This window comes from Erithacus rubecula (assembly GCF_903797595.1).
Source record: "Erithacus rubecula genome assembly, chromosome: 9".
NCBI lineage: Eukaryota > Metazoa > Chordata > Aves > Passeriformes > Muscicapidae > Erithacus > Erithacus rubecula.
Genome location: NC_136660.1, coordinates 17,803,926 through 17,818,251, shown reverse-complemented (window position 1 = coordinate 17,818,251; position 14,326 = coordinate 17,803,926). Strand labels below are relative to the sequence as shown.

Sequence of the window (14,326 nt, the reverse complement as noted above, 5' to 3'; positions counted from 1 at the left end):
ATGAGCGATGATTTAAACTCCTGATTTCTTAATTATTGATGGGCATCATTGATCTCCACAGGTTTCCAGTAAGACCATGCATATGATATACAAAGGAGTGGTGAAGAGTTTTTCCCTTGACTCCCTGTTATTCTTTATTATTTCCATTTAGTCCTCATAATTCCTTTTTCTGTAAGATGAATAATCCTTTTTATTTTCATTTTCTCCGTAGGACGTGAATATCACTTGCACATTCAGGTTGACACTTGGAATTCAAAATACTCAAAGCTACTGAGTTATGCTTGCTTCCCCATTCAGATTGCAGTTACTGTCTTTGCCCCTAGAAGGAATAATTTGTATAAATACATAAAATTTTTTGGATCTGGGTTGAGACTTGTGTATTTACAAAATCCCACAGTAGAAGAAATTTTTTGTGTGATGACAGATTTGGAGTGACAGAAATGTCACCAGTGAACTGAAAACTTTTAATTATTTTGTTGGCTTTTTTTGAGTGATAAGAAGGAATCAGCCAGATTTCCAGCAATGCTGGTTTAGAATCTAGGAATAACTGCAATTGTAAAAGCAATAGAGCATTAGCAAAGCTGAGGATGCTCTTTCCCCAAAACTCATTCAGTGGGACTTACCAAATCATCTTCATCCCTGACTCTGTAATTATAACTTCTGTGGGATTCAATAACGAAATTTAGATGCAGTGGTGAAAGAGTCCTCACAAATTGTTGTAGACATTGTTCTCAGGGAGTATAGGAAACATTTTATGCTATAGGGAGTAAAAAATAGGCATTTTAATGGGAAAATACCTGCCATTTTTAACTGATAATGCCCCTAAAATACATAATTACTACTCTCAATATTTTTCAATATAATATTTCTTAGCTTTGGCACTGAATATTTGTCTCTTGATACTTCAGCACTCTTATTGCCCGGTAGATGGATTTCTAGAGGATAAGTAATTTTGCAAGTCTTGCTTCAGAACTTCTGCAGAAGTAATTTCTGAAGCTCTTCTGTTCCAGGAGAATCTCTGGCTTTCTGCTAGCAATCAAAACAATGACATTGATAAACGCTTGTAGGTCTTAAAAAATAACTTTTTTTCTGACTTCTGAGTTATGGTACTGTCTTAATAAAGGAGTCATCTCACTGAAGTTCATAGGGTTTAAGCATTAAGTTTATCTGTGGCCATCAGGAACACTATTGATTTCAGCACATACTGTAAAGGGAGGGATTTTCCAATGTAGATTTAAAAACAGGACTGCCAAAGGTTAATCCTTTTCTCTCTGAAGCTACAGTGAGTTTTCTTCTGCCTGACCCCACTGCCAGCATGTGCTTTCTCCAGTGTCCCTGGTGGCTCAGACGAGGGAGTTGCAGCCCTTCCACCAGACCTGCTGGATCTTTGCTTCAGCCCATTCTCACTTTCACCTCCATCACTGAGCCTTCAGTGCTGTAAAAACCAGGTGCTTTGAAAAGGAGATATGCAGAGGAGATGATGGGCTACCCCCTTTCCCTTAGGCTGCACTCAGTGTGCAGTTTCCACCCTTCTGGGCATGCATGCAGAGCCAGCCAACAGTCTCTTGCTGTGGTAGCACAGCCCAACCAGCTGGCCTGGGAAGTCCTGTCTGGACACTTTCTGATGGAGTGTGCTCAGCAGTGACACTGGATGCTCCTGGGCTGTGCCATCTGGACACTATCTGCATTTTTTCTGTGGAGCTTTTTACCGACTGTGACTACAAAACAGGATGTTTCTCAAACATTGAAGGAAAAGGCCAAAGAGTCAAGTTTGGCTTTTGGAAGAGAAAAGGAGAGAATAAAAAGTGGTAGTTCCAGAGTGTGCTTGCTAAAAAGAGCTCCTTCATGGCAGTGGGGTAAGGCTGCTTGCTGGAGTGACCTGATGAGAAGTTCCTAGAGACTGGATCAAACAAACATCAGCAGCACTCTTGACTCTGTCCCTTTCCCTTCTGCCCTTCTGAAGCATCCCTGGGCACCACGTGTCCACCCAACAGCAGGCAGGGCTGGGGCACAGGTGGCAGTTTGTCACACCGGCAAACATCTGCAGAATGGGCAGGGTTCTATCCTCACTGACATGATCCATTCACCCATGAGTACAGGGCATGCCAGTCAGGGTGGAGTTTCATTTTCAAGTGTTCCTGCAGGAAACCAGTTACCAAAAATATTGTGAAGCTCTGACTGGAATTTCATAATTTCAGAATCATAGAATGGCTTTAGAAGGGACCTTAAAGATCATCTAGTTCTAACCCTACTACCCTGTGCACATACACTTGATAAATCCAGAAAACTCAGAGCTGAAAATTCAATTTCATCTATAGGTTTTTTTCTCCTCTGTAAAAGTATTTCTGTATTCTATCTCAAACAAAAACTACATTACACGTGATTATCTAGACACTGAATTCAAAGGGGCAATGCAGCAATAGTCCCTAAAATATTGAAGACTGAAATGAACTGGGAAGTCAGGCCTTTTCTTCTCATTTTTGATAGTAAACTAAAAATTCACATTGGGTTTGTCATCTTTATGATAACATGTGAGGTCATGGAACAAGGAGATTGCAGAAGTCTCTAAGAGCAAGTTGGCATCAATTGTTTTTCCAGAGTATTTAAATTTACGAGATTATCATTTGCTTGTTTCATTCATACCTAATTACAAATTTGGATAAGAGAAGTTTTAGTTAAAACTTCAAAAACTTTCAATTCTGACATTGCTCACAATAAACATCCTTGAGGCTGCCAAGAATCAAACAAACTAGCTAAGCCTGGCAAGAGCAAAATGGACATTCCTGGTAATTATGAAATAAAATTCAGAATAATTTTGATTAAAACCCCAACCCTTCTAGTTAATTTCTAACACATTTATATATACTAGACAAACCAAATAAAACCACAGCTTTATATACACATACTTTAATTTATTTTACATGTTCACATGATAGACCTTGCAGATTGCTTAATAAGAAAAATGTTCCTATAAGTGAACTCTTTTGAATAGTTGCCAGTGGGAAGTCCTGTGACTGGAAGAAACTAAAATTAAACTGGAAGAAACCTGGAAGAGGAATCATCTTGTATTTGCCAGAAGATACACTGGAAAATCGTAACTCTCTCTAATTTATATTTTGGCAAAGTAAATGATCCCAAGATGAGAAAACAGACATACAAGATAAATACTGTATCTAAGAATGCCACATTGGAATAGAATCCTACTTGAAGAAATAATTTCAATATTATTTTAGAACAATGATGCAGTTTTTTAGAAAAGGATATTGTAACCCTAGAGAGCCCAGTGACCTCCTAGAGGAAGAGTCAGGACAGAAAGAGAGGGGTGAGTGGCCAGTCATTCATTGTCTCTTCCTCTTCTGCCCTACCCTCCATCCCACCTATAACATCAGTTCTTAAAGTCACACAATTGTTCCAGAAAGGAGGTGGTGGCAGAGTTCCAGGTTGACACTGCCAAGACAATATGCAACCCTAATGAGAGATGAAATTGTAGAATTAGAGGGTTTTTTTTTTCTTTCCCCTGTCTGCTCAAAAAAGTTAGTTTTGGACAAACAAACCAGAAAAATTAAATTTAACATGTGGTTGATAAATGAAGTGCAGAAGAGTGTATGGAATAAAAACCTGGCTACCACAGGTACTTAAAGTACTGTTGGCTCCCATGCACTGTTATTACACATCTTTTGCTGAAAACTGTATACCTTTCACAATTTTGAACCTCCTGTGTGTTTCCTCATATTTTCAATCAAATTATTACATACTAAAAATATGCATAAGGGAAATTATTCTACACATTTTATGGTGTGCTGTTGCTTGTAGCAGTAATTGAAGTACCTTTTCCACTTATGAAAGTACTAATTTTATTTGGTTTTATTGCTTTTCTAGATGCAATTATTTATTTAGTGTGTTTTGGCTTTATTAAATTATGTTTACTATAGGAACATCATAAAAATGTATGAAAGCAACACATCAGCCACTACTGCCCAATGACTTATTTTGGGGAATCTAGTGTTATTTTTCATATCCAAACATAATAGAATAAGGTAAGAATAAAGAGATAATCTACACTGGAAAACAATGCAATTTTGAGATAATATAATAAAACACCTGGACAATATGATTTCATAAATCTTACTTCTAAAATTTACATGAGCTGGGCATTAGGGTGGCTATTTTAGGACATGCGGCATTTTCTAAATGGAAACAAAACAAGAAATATGATTAAACAATAAAGGGGAAAACATATACAGATTTAGCTTGTCCTGAACAACTGGTTCCTACACAACAATGAGAATATTTCTACCTCAAAGATGTATTGCATCAGACTTAGGAAATGTAGAGTTTTACTCTGGCAGGGACCAACAGCTTTGTTTCAAAAGTTGTATCAGATTTATTTTCAGGAGGCTTTTTATGTGCAGTGTGTCATTATGCATTGAATGTCTGATGTGACACTAAAGCTTGAAGCAAAATTCCCAATAACTTCAAACAGACTGAATGTACTGTCATACACTAAAATAAAATCTTCAGCACTTGTTGGTGTTCCTGTGGTGTCCACCCTCCTGTATTTAGCTTCTGTACTACATAACTGAATAGACAGGCACAAGTCATTTGAAGTCTCAAAAGAAATCTGTAACTTAAAAGCAAAAAACAACTGAACTACCTAGGAACTGAAGTTAGTATTTTCAGGATAGAAAGAAAAGGGCACTATAAAACTTTTCCAGGCATCACAGCAGTTGACCAAGAGTTTTTTCTAAGTCTTTAAGCCAAGGCCAGGATAGGAGATGTCTTTCTAAACATTGAGGTTCAGTTCATCCTAATATATTAACAAAGAAAATAAATGTTTGATTTCTCTTACAGTCTGGATCCGCAGGAATTCCTTTTTTTCATTACACCAGAGAATTCAGGGAAAGCAGGAAATTTTCTGTGTTGTCAACAGCAGAGCAGTTGATGGTGAATGAGGGCCAGAAGTTGAGATGAAATAGGGCAGCACATGGAAGTGGGGGAGGGAGGGAAGGCAGTGAGAACAGTGAAATGCAGAGGTGCCAGTCCTGCAGGCAGTGCCCTGCAAAGGGCTTGTACTCACATTGCACACCTCAGCTGACTTCAGTGATACCACCTGCAGCTACACAAATTTTCAGGGATTTGATATGCAGGGAAGAAATAAGATCCAACTAATTCTGGCAAAATGTAAATATTTTCACCCTGATGGAAACAACCTGAAATGCTGAGTGTGAGAAATTGCCAAGGCAAAAGGAGAGGATTCCAGAGCAGTGCAAAGGGCAGGAAGCAGGGCAGCACAGGGACTGATTTCAGAGATGCTTATCTTTTTAGGCAGAAGACAATACAATAATTATTCAAACACATCTCAAGGAAACAGGAATAATTTGTGTTGAATCAGAAATAAGTAAGCAATAAATAAAATGTGAAACTTTTGGCCTTGGCAGATATTTACAATTTCTTCCTAACATTTAAGGAGTGTGTGGAAAACCTTGATTTATGAACTTTTTGCCAGTTTTAAGTTTACAACTACCAAAGTATTTCCTAGTCTGAGAGATGCAACATTTTCATGGTTACTTCTTGTGACTGCAAAAATTTGCATGGCTGAAATGTTTTGGTTTTTAAATTGTCTTCTGAACTTCAACTTGAGGACACCAGTTATTCAGGTAGAACAGAGTACTCAAGAAGATAAAGAACAAATTCTCCAGGTCTTCACTTGCCTAGGTCTGTAGAACTTTACCCATTTTTCAGGGAGCACAGACCTCAATCTTCTACAGGTGAACTGAAATCCATTTCAAATTCTGGGGGTCTCATAATTCCACAGCAACTCTTATTTGTTCCTACATTTTCTGAAGTGAATTAAACATGAACAATCCACTCCCAGCCTTGAGCAAAACACACACAGGAGCACAATACAAGATCTTCCTCCTCTAAGCCACCTGAGTCTGGAAGAAGCTGCCAGTATCATTAGGCAGCTTCTGCCACACACAAGAAATTTGTTCAATAATTTTATTGACCATCTCCCTTAGCTAAATTTTATAGTTGTCAAATTCAATCACTGTAATACAGCAGACAGCTTTGGTGGTATGGCCTTTATTCTAAACTCTGAGCTCATCTATTGCTTGGCAAATGTGGTGAAATTCCACTGGAATGGCAGTAATTCTATCCAGTTTTTTCTGCCTTCTGTGTATTTTTAACATTTTTTGGTTCTGTTAAGAAATATACTGAGAGGCTCTGTGAGTGGCCATGATTAGAGATGTAACTGGTCCAAGGTTTACAGCTGGAAAGCAAATCTGGCATATATCTTTCAAATTTTGAAATCTGCAATAAATAAAATTGGGAATTTAGTATTAAGGGGGCTGAACATTTTGCTTACATACATCTTTCAAATCTGTAATATTTGAATTGTGAAAATGTTCTGTGTTTGTGAAATTAGAAGCAAACCTGAAAATCCTACTTAGCCTTGTTTCCTATTTTTAATATTATTTTTATTTCCTCTTTTATGAACTAGCTCTAATGCAGAGTAAAGTGATTAACAACATTAGAATGGGTGGGAGAAGAACTGCTATGAATGTTATAAAATATCTACATTTAGTGGTAATGACATTATAATGAATTTGTTTGTTCTGTTTTGCAGCCAAAAATTGCAGAGGAGAATTTAACATATGCTGAGCTTGAACTGATGAAGCCAATTCAGGAGGCCAAAGGCATTTCCAGTATGACAGTCTATGCACAGATACTCTTTGAGGAGAACAAGCTGTAATAGTTCATGCCTGTACAAATGTCCTTTGTCTGTGTTCTATTTAATTCTTGCTGTGCTGTTTATTTATAAAAACCATACAAATGTCCTTATTTTTTTATTTCCATTCATGCACTTATATCTTTCTATGAGACACGATGTAGTTGAAAGTAATCATAGAAACAGCAGCTGGTCAACAAGTGACATCCCAGTGATATCCTTTGTAGTGTTCTGTACTCCTGTTGGAAATGGACTCAAGGTCCACCAGGGGCATTTCTACCACTAAACATTATTCCTTCTTTAATGTTAATGTGATGAGACCAGCTGCAAACATCAGTATCTTAGCAAGCCTCAGGAGGACTAACAGCAGGATCCATGCCCATCAACTTACCACTGAAGGAGAAGACCACTGAGCAGGAAAATGGTCCATCAGAAAAATATTAACCCAGTAAAGCTGAAACTTTTTTTCTACAGCCAAGGAAAAGCTAAAATTACTCTCTCTGCTTTTTCCCTCCCTTCTCCAGAAATAGTTAAAAAAGTTTGTGCTCTATGTTTTCAAATTCCCTTTTTAAATGACATTGTCTTTAAAAACTTTAATTACTTTTATTACTGTGTTTGAAATAAAATATTTCAAAATAATCTGAAAAAACATTTATAGTTAAACCCCCATGATTTAAGGAAGAGTATTCATAGCATAGGAGCATCTCCCAGGATTTGCTTTTTAAAATTATGATTGGGAATAGGAAAAACTTGATAGAGAGTGAAAAACTGAGAGAACTAGGACACTGCTTTTGGTCTTGGTTTAGTGTGGTGTTTCCAAACCTGCAAAAGTTTCCTCCTGTAGCCTGCACTAATGAGCTGCTGATCTAGAGGAAAAAATTACACAGCTTCTCCTTCAGTATGGAGCAGACTCTAAAGCCCTGCTGATTTTGGAGTTATTTCTTTGGAAAGACCAGGGCTCAGGAGATAGGGAAATGAGCCTGATGTGAGGACACAAAATCACATTCCTCTTTCTCTTGATAACTGAGAAGGCATTCTTCCTTTTCCTTTGATACACGTTCATGGAAAATGAGCTATTCTGTGCCATCCCAGGCATTTCAGTTATGAAGAAGAGCTGGGCTGATGTTCTTAAGCTCTGCAATGTCTAAATTTCCCCAAAGCTCAGGGGGAGTTCAGTACCCAGCATCTCTCCTGTCTTGGGAGGCTTTAACCCTTGAGTAACTGTGCAGTTGATGGAGATGTAAAAGTATGGGCTCTTCAGGTCACCATCAGGTCATGGAGAGACAATACCTGGCACGTGCCAGGTCTTCTCCAGGTCTGTGACAGGCTGCTCATTCAGCAGTATTTAATGGGGATTTTGGAGTAGCACTCTTTGGGTTTTGGAGTCAGAATTAAGATGGTCCAAGTTGGTTCTTCCTTTACAGGTGACACTTTTTTGGTGATAGAACAACTTCTCACCAGGGCTCAGAGCTGGGAATCATCACAGGAACACTCATGCCCTTGTTCCTATTACTGCATGGGAGTGCAGGAGAGAAGGATGGGGGGACAATCAAGGATGGGGACACACATCCAAGGGCAGCAGAGCACATCACTGCATTTTGGAGGGGTTCACCAGATAAGCAAGTCTATATAAATTGTTTTTTAACTTTTTTGAACAGTGGTAGAGATTAGGCAGCACACATAATCTGTTACTGTCTAGCCAGGATTTGTAAATACAAAATGCAGTCATCTTCTTCCACATTGGATAAAAATCACTTCTATAAAAATGAATTTAAGAAAATCTTACTAGGCTGACCATTGTGTACAGTACTAATTCCAATTCTATTCCTTCATGAAAACTTTCCAAACTAAGGCCAGCTTTCATCAATAATTTGCTGGTAATTATTTGCATTTTTAATGTTTTGTTTGTGAACTGTCAAAAAAGATGTTTGTTTCACCTTTGCATTATCCCAGGATTTAATCACCCACCAAAAGGGCATGGTATCTTTCCTTGTTCTCTGATCAGGCATTGGACTTTCAGTGACAACAGCAATCCACTCATTGACTAAAACCAAACTGGTGCTAATGAGTGACTCAACATTCAGGGATCAATTTTGGAACAGCCAGTTTAACTGACTGTTCAGAGAGGACATCTGTAATGCAGACAGCTGTTCAAAAGGCCTTAGAAAAATATAAAATTTATTAGTTGCTACTTTGGAATTTTAAATCCTAACACATTAATGATTTGACCACTTAGCTGTGAAAATGTTCAGGTTTAGTTACAAACATTTCTTTGCATAGAACTGGCCATTGTGCCCATTATTCAGAAGAATCCTCTACTGTATGTTTATGCCCAGCATGTTAATGAATACCATTCTTTATGTATTAATATCCTATATATTCTTGTTTATGTTTGATATCTAATTCCCCAAAATAATAGTTAATTGAACTGAATAAATTACTCTTTTTTGTAAGACTTGTTGTCTTTGTAGGATTTATTGCTTCCTAGAGAAGATTGTTGCTTCCGAGATTGAAGGCCATGTGTTTATCTCTTACACAGCATTTAGAAAGTCACAGTATTTGGAATTGAATTCTTCATTCTGCAGAAATTTCCAGGCTTTTCAGATGTTTTCTATTTGGAACTTACTTCAAATGGCAGCAGAATCCTGAAAGGCAGCAGACCAGCTGAGTGGAACAAGGCCAGAAATACTACCTGGGAGAGCACCCATCTTCCCAAGCAGACATTTCCTGTATCTTATGCAATGTCCATCTAGATTTAATAATATCAGATCATATTACTGGGGAAAGGAAAACACCATGTTGTAATTAATTGCACATCTCTAAGTGTCAAAGCAACCCACCTAAAGACTATAGAGAAGAAAAATTCATTGAGTGTAATATGCTTTAGTGTGAGAAATGCAGAATAGATTTAGCTCCTTTTAAGAGGAATTGCAAGGCCAAATTAATTCCTGGCCTAACTCTCTTTGGCTTAGCAGAACAGCAGCAGAGCTGAAGGTGGCCCATAGTTCTTTTATGACAGGAGTTCCCATGAAGACTCTTAGTACCTTATTAAGCTGGTACTCTTTATTAAGGTACTCTTATAAGTACCTCAATAAGTACCTTATCAAGTTGGAATCTGCTGAGTCACACTATTTTGGTTACTCCTTCTGTTGTCATTGGTAAAACATGGCTTTGTGCTGAAATCTTAACAAATACAGCTCTATTAGGTTCATATCAATTTAATATCAGATTGTTAATGTACTGCACCCTATAGCTTTAAATAGAATTAGATATGTTTACAGCTTTGGTTAAATGCACCTTGTTCCTCCACATTAAATTTTATTACTGGAATCCTCCATCAGCAAATAGGAGTAAATCATATTAGTGTTGCAGGAGGTGTGGGGGTTGAATCTGCAGCCCAAGGAAAAGGTATTTTATTACTCTTTATTACAACTTTCTAATTGGTAGGTGTGGTCAGCATGTCATTATCTCTGCAATTGCAAGCAAATTATTTGTTTTAGTATAACTGTAACATAATTGTGGGGTTCTCTTCATTAAAAAGTTCAATAAACCTGTGTCCTTAGCCAGGGTTTGGCCAGATGCTGCTGGTAAAGAAGGACTCAAGGCAGAAAAGATTGCATTTAATGTTTAATATATAGGTTAAGTTCTGCTTTTAGAGGACTTCTCCAAAATATCTCTGGTGAGTGGCATCCAGGTACAAAGTTCCTTTTTGGTTTCAGTCTAACCTGCCAGAATAAAAGATGAAAGTCCTAAATTTTACTGCATATTAAGTGGTCATCTGAGTTTTCTGCACTGATGGAAATGTGCTCATTCCATGTGCTTTGCTCCACCAGCAGTTTGGATTCAATTTTACTGCCTTGGTTGGGCAGATCAAAAGACTGCATGTCAGTGGAAGACTCCTGCATAGCAATAGGTATTTCAGGAATCCTCCCTGTCTTGGCACCTTGCATCTCTCTTGTTCCTTACCAACATTGCTTGGCTGTTTCCAAACCCCACAAAAGGCTTTTCAGTCTTCCACCACTATGGTCAGAAATGTTCTGGCAGCCCTTTGTGAGCCTCCTGCTGAGACCTGCTCAGCTTTTCATTTTAGTACATAATCCCAATCACTTGGGTTGTGGTCCTGGCTGGAGAAAAACTCAGGGGAAAGGGACTGGTCTGGTCAAATGCAAGCTTTCCCTCATGGACTTGAGTTAAGCTTTGTTAAAATCCTGTCTATTTGTCTGTAGTGATATTTTGCCATAAGAAAGTGAATTAAATTCCCTGCAAGAGTGCTTTAGGGCTTTGTACATGGATCTGTGACAAGACAATATCACCTCTGGGGCTTTTGCCTTCCTGTTCCAGGTGGCATCATCTTGGGCACAATTAACAGCAGTACATAACCAGCCATAACCCCACATCTTTCCTTGAGAAATTAGCCATTGGTAATTTTAGATTATCCTGAGGAATGAAGATGCCTGCAGGAAGTTCTCTAACTGCTAAGACAAACTCTCTCCTGACACTGGGGAGGGTGGAGGAGCACAGCACAGAAGACATCACATAAAATATACAGGGCAAAAAACCACATGGGGATGGGCAACAGCTGTCACTGTTAAACAGTAACTGGATGCATGTTTTCCCCTTGCCATGAAATCAAATAAAAGTCACTGAGTACTGCTCAGTGGTCCTGCAGCATTTCCTCCACCTCTGATTCTGCCTGCTGTGCACAGGAACTACAATGAAAACTGCTCAGCACTGTCTGTGAAAGGATTTTTCAGGCAACCAGTTAAGCAGCTTTACATATCTCTTTCTCCTGAACTAGTCCTGTGGGGCTGAAGCCAGAGAGTTAGGCCAGGGATTAATTTGGCCTTGCAGTTTATCTTAAAAGGAGCTAAATCCATTTGTTCTGCATTTCTCACACTAAAGCATTTTATACTCGGTGAAATTTTCTTCTCTAGTCTTTCAGTGGGTTGCTTTGATACTTAATAGATGTGTAATTAATTACAAGATTATGTTTTTCTTTCTCCAGTGATGTGATCTGACATTATTAAATCTAGGTGGACATTGCATAAGAAAGGAATCATGGCCTAAATACTCAGGTCATAGGAAGGTCAACAGTTTTACTATTCAGCTGTTACTTTCTACACAGCACCTCTTCATCTTAAATGAAGTGGCTTTGCAACTGTGCTCTGCTCCAGAGGAAAATATGCCCTTCAAATCCCTCAGGCAAACATAGCTGTGCTCGCTTCTACCTCTACTTCCTCCTTCCTGCTCTCAAAGAGCAACCAGAGGATAGAAGAGGAACTAACACAAAAGCCAAAATTAGTAAATCACCTTGCACATGATTACAGCAAATGGCAAAGGCCGCTTCTATTTATCACTATAAAAAATAACACTAATTGGGATGCTTCGCAATTTCCTGTACAACCCATAATTAGGTTAGATAAGAAACTAGCAGTGTCTAAGTGCTATAAATGTCTAAATTAAGTTATTTTGAAAGTGCTTGGCACTTTGACATTTGAGAGTTCAGAGTAATTGGGGTATTGAAATAAAATTGCTTCTGTTATTTAAAAGGTCATTATCTTCTTCGGGTAGATATATAAGGACTATTTTCTACTCTACTGAGCTGGTCTATTTGGTTCAATTAGAGCTGCTTCAGTAGATTTCTAGTGGGCCTCCTCCCACTTATCACAGCCCCAGCATGGCACAGAGAGGGGCCTGTAATGTGCAGCCCAGATATGGAGTATATATTCAGCTGATAACCAGGCTCTGAAGAGCTTCCCCCATGAACACCACAGGCTGCTGTACAACAAGGTGGAAGATGAGTCCTTACACAGCAAAGCCAACAAATGCTGGCTGAAGCCAGCCTGCCAGGCAGACAAAGGCTTTGGAGCAAATCAGGATTTCACCTTCCCAACCAAATAATCTCACAGTCAGGCAGCAGCTCTGGTTATTTCCATAACTACTGGAATTTCTTGTTTACAACATCTACAGTCCCACTGTCACACAAAGATATGCCTTCCTTTACTAGATCTGGTATTCTGCAGCTGTGTCAGTCAAAGGTGGGAATTTAAATGACTGCACCTTTACTGCATTTGATTTTGGTCAGTCCAGCAGTGTCAGTAAAATAAGGAGTGTAAAGACATGGACATTGGACAAGGAAACTTACCTTACCACCACTTGTTCACTGGAGATGTCACAGCCAGGAGATGGCAGGGAATGGACTGAGCACTGGAGAGGCCAAAGAGCATTCTCACTATTCTCTCCTGTGGCTTACTTCATGTGCTCCCCTAGGAGAGCAGAGCATCCCATCAAAACTGGAGTAGATATGGAACATGAGGTTTTGTTGTCTCTCTTGGCCAGAGAACACATGAGGAAGGGAAAAACAAAGTCCTCAGAGCCTCATGTCCAAACTGAACAAGGAGACCATTTCTGACCTGAAGCAAGGAACGTTCCCATCCTGCTGCTGCCCCCATGGCTGCTCTGCACCAAAGTCTTCACATGCATAGAGTTACAACACCTTAGTATGAAACACACCCAGTGATTGCTGAACAGAGGCACCACTGTCCCCATCAAAAGGGCTACATCTGCTCTGTACTCATTACAGCAAATATTACTCATGGTCACTGATATTCCAATGTACTGCTGAAGGCTGCCTGGTTCTGGGGACCACATTTCTGTAAGACATTTAGCCCTAGTGCAGGGAATAAGAGTGAGAGCTTTCACATGAGCCCTTTAAAAAATTTAATGTGGCAAATTTTCATGAGCCTCCTGACGCTTGGGAAAAGCTCTGATGACAAACTGTCACAAAAAAAGTGTAGAGAGGGTTAGCATTCCTCCACAGGAATTACACCATCCTGTACCCTCTCACAGGTCCCATCAGCCTGGCTGACTTCAGTGACAATAATTACCATGCACACATGACACCAATGATGCAACAACTGATCCCTGAGTTGAGAAGACTAGCACATAGTGACAATCACAGGGAAAATTATCCTGTTGGACTTACAGCTTGCCTTGCATAGATTTCTCAAAAAAGGTTCAAGTAAATTCTCTTTTTGAGGATGGAAAGGCCTTGCAGTGCAAGGCAAATATTGCTTCATGAGTGTTAACTAGCTTGCAGAATGCTAAAGATCAGACTCTACTTTATGATCAGTACAATACTTTTATAAGACTTCTGTTGCTGAACAGGGAAGCAAGATAGTCTTTGTAATAACCAAATAAGTGTAATTAAGGCATTTTAGGGTTTATGGTACTCAATTAAATTAAACTGGTTTTTAAAGTCGCAAAGGTTTGGTTGTTCTGCATATCTTTTCTTCATTTCCCTACAGGACAGAGTTAAAACTTATTTCTGCATTTCTTATCCTAATGACATTGGATTTCTTTTAAGGATAATTCTCATCCTGAGCTACTTACCCTGTGCAAAAGTTTGGTCTAAGATAATTATAACACTCTGTTGATGTTCACACTGTTCCACTGACAGAAACAATGGAGTTGTGCTAAAAGTATTTTCTGTGGAATTGCTTTACTTCATTTTTCAAGCATATTCTAGATCTGCTACCCCAACATCCCAAGCATGTGTCACATCAGGATACTCACAATTCACACCACTACTGCCCC

General features: G+C 38.9%; 1 protein-coding gene across 1 annotated transcript in view; it reads left to right on the top strand.

Moving 5' to 3' along the window:
* The window catches only part of VSTM4 (V-set and transmembrane domain containing 4), a 31,806-nt gene extending 22,623 nt beyond the window's left edge, over positions 1 to 9,183 (top strand). Inside the window, exon 8 of the mRNA XM_079312022.1 lies at positions 6,629 to 9,183. Coding sequence (XP_079168148.1) covers positions 6,629 to 6,754 — 126 coding nt within the window. The 3' untranslated portion in view covers positions 6,755 to 9,183. The remainder of the gene's footprint in view (positions 1 to 6,628) is intronic.
* Positions 9,184 to 14,326: the final 5,143 nt, after the last annotated feature.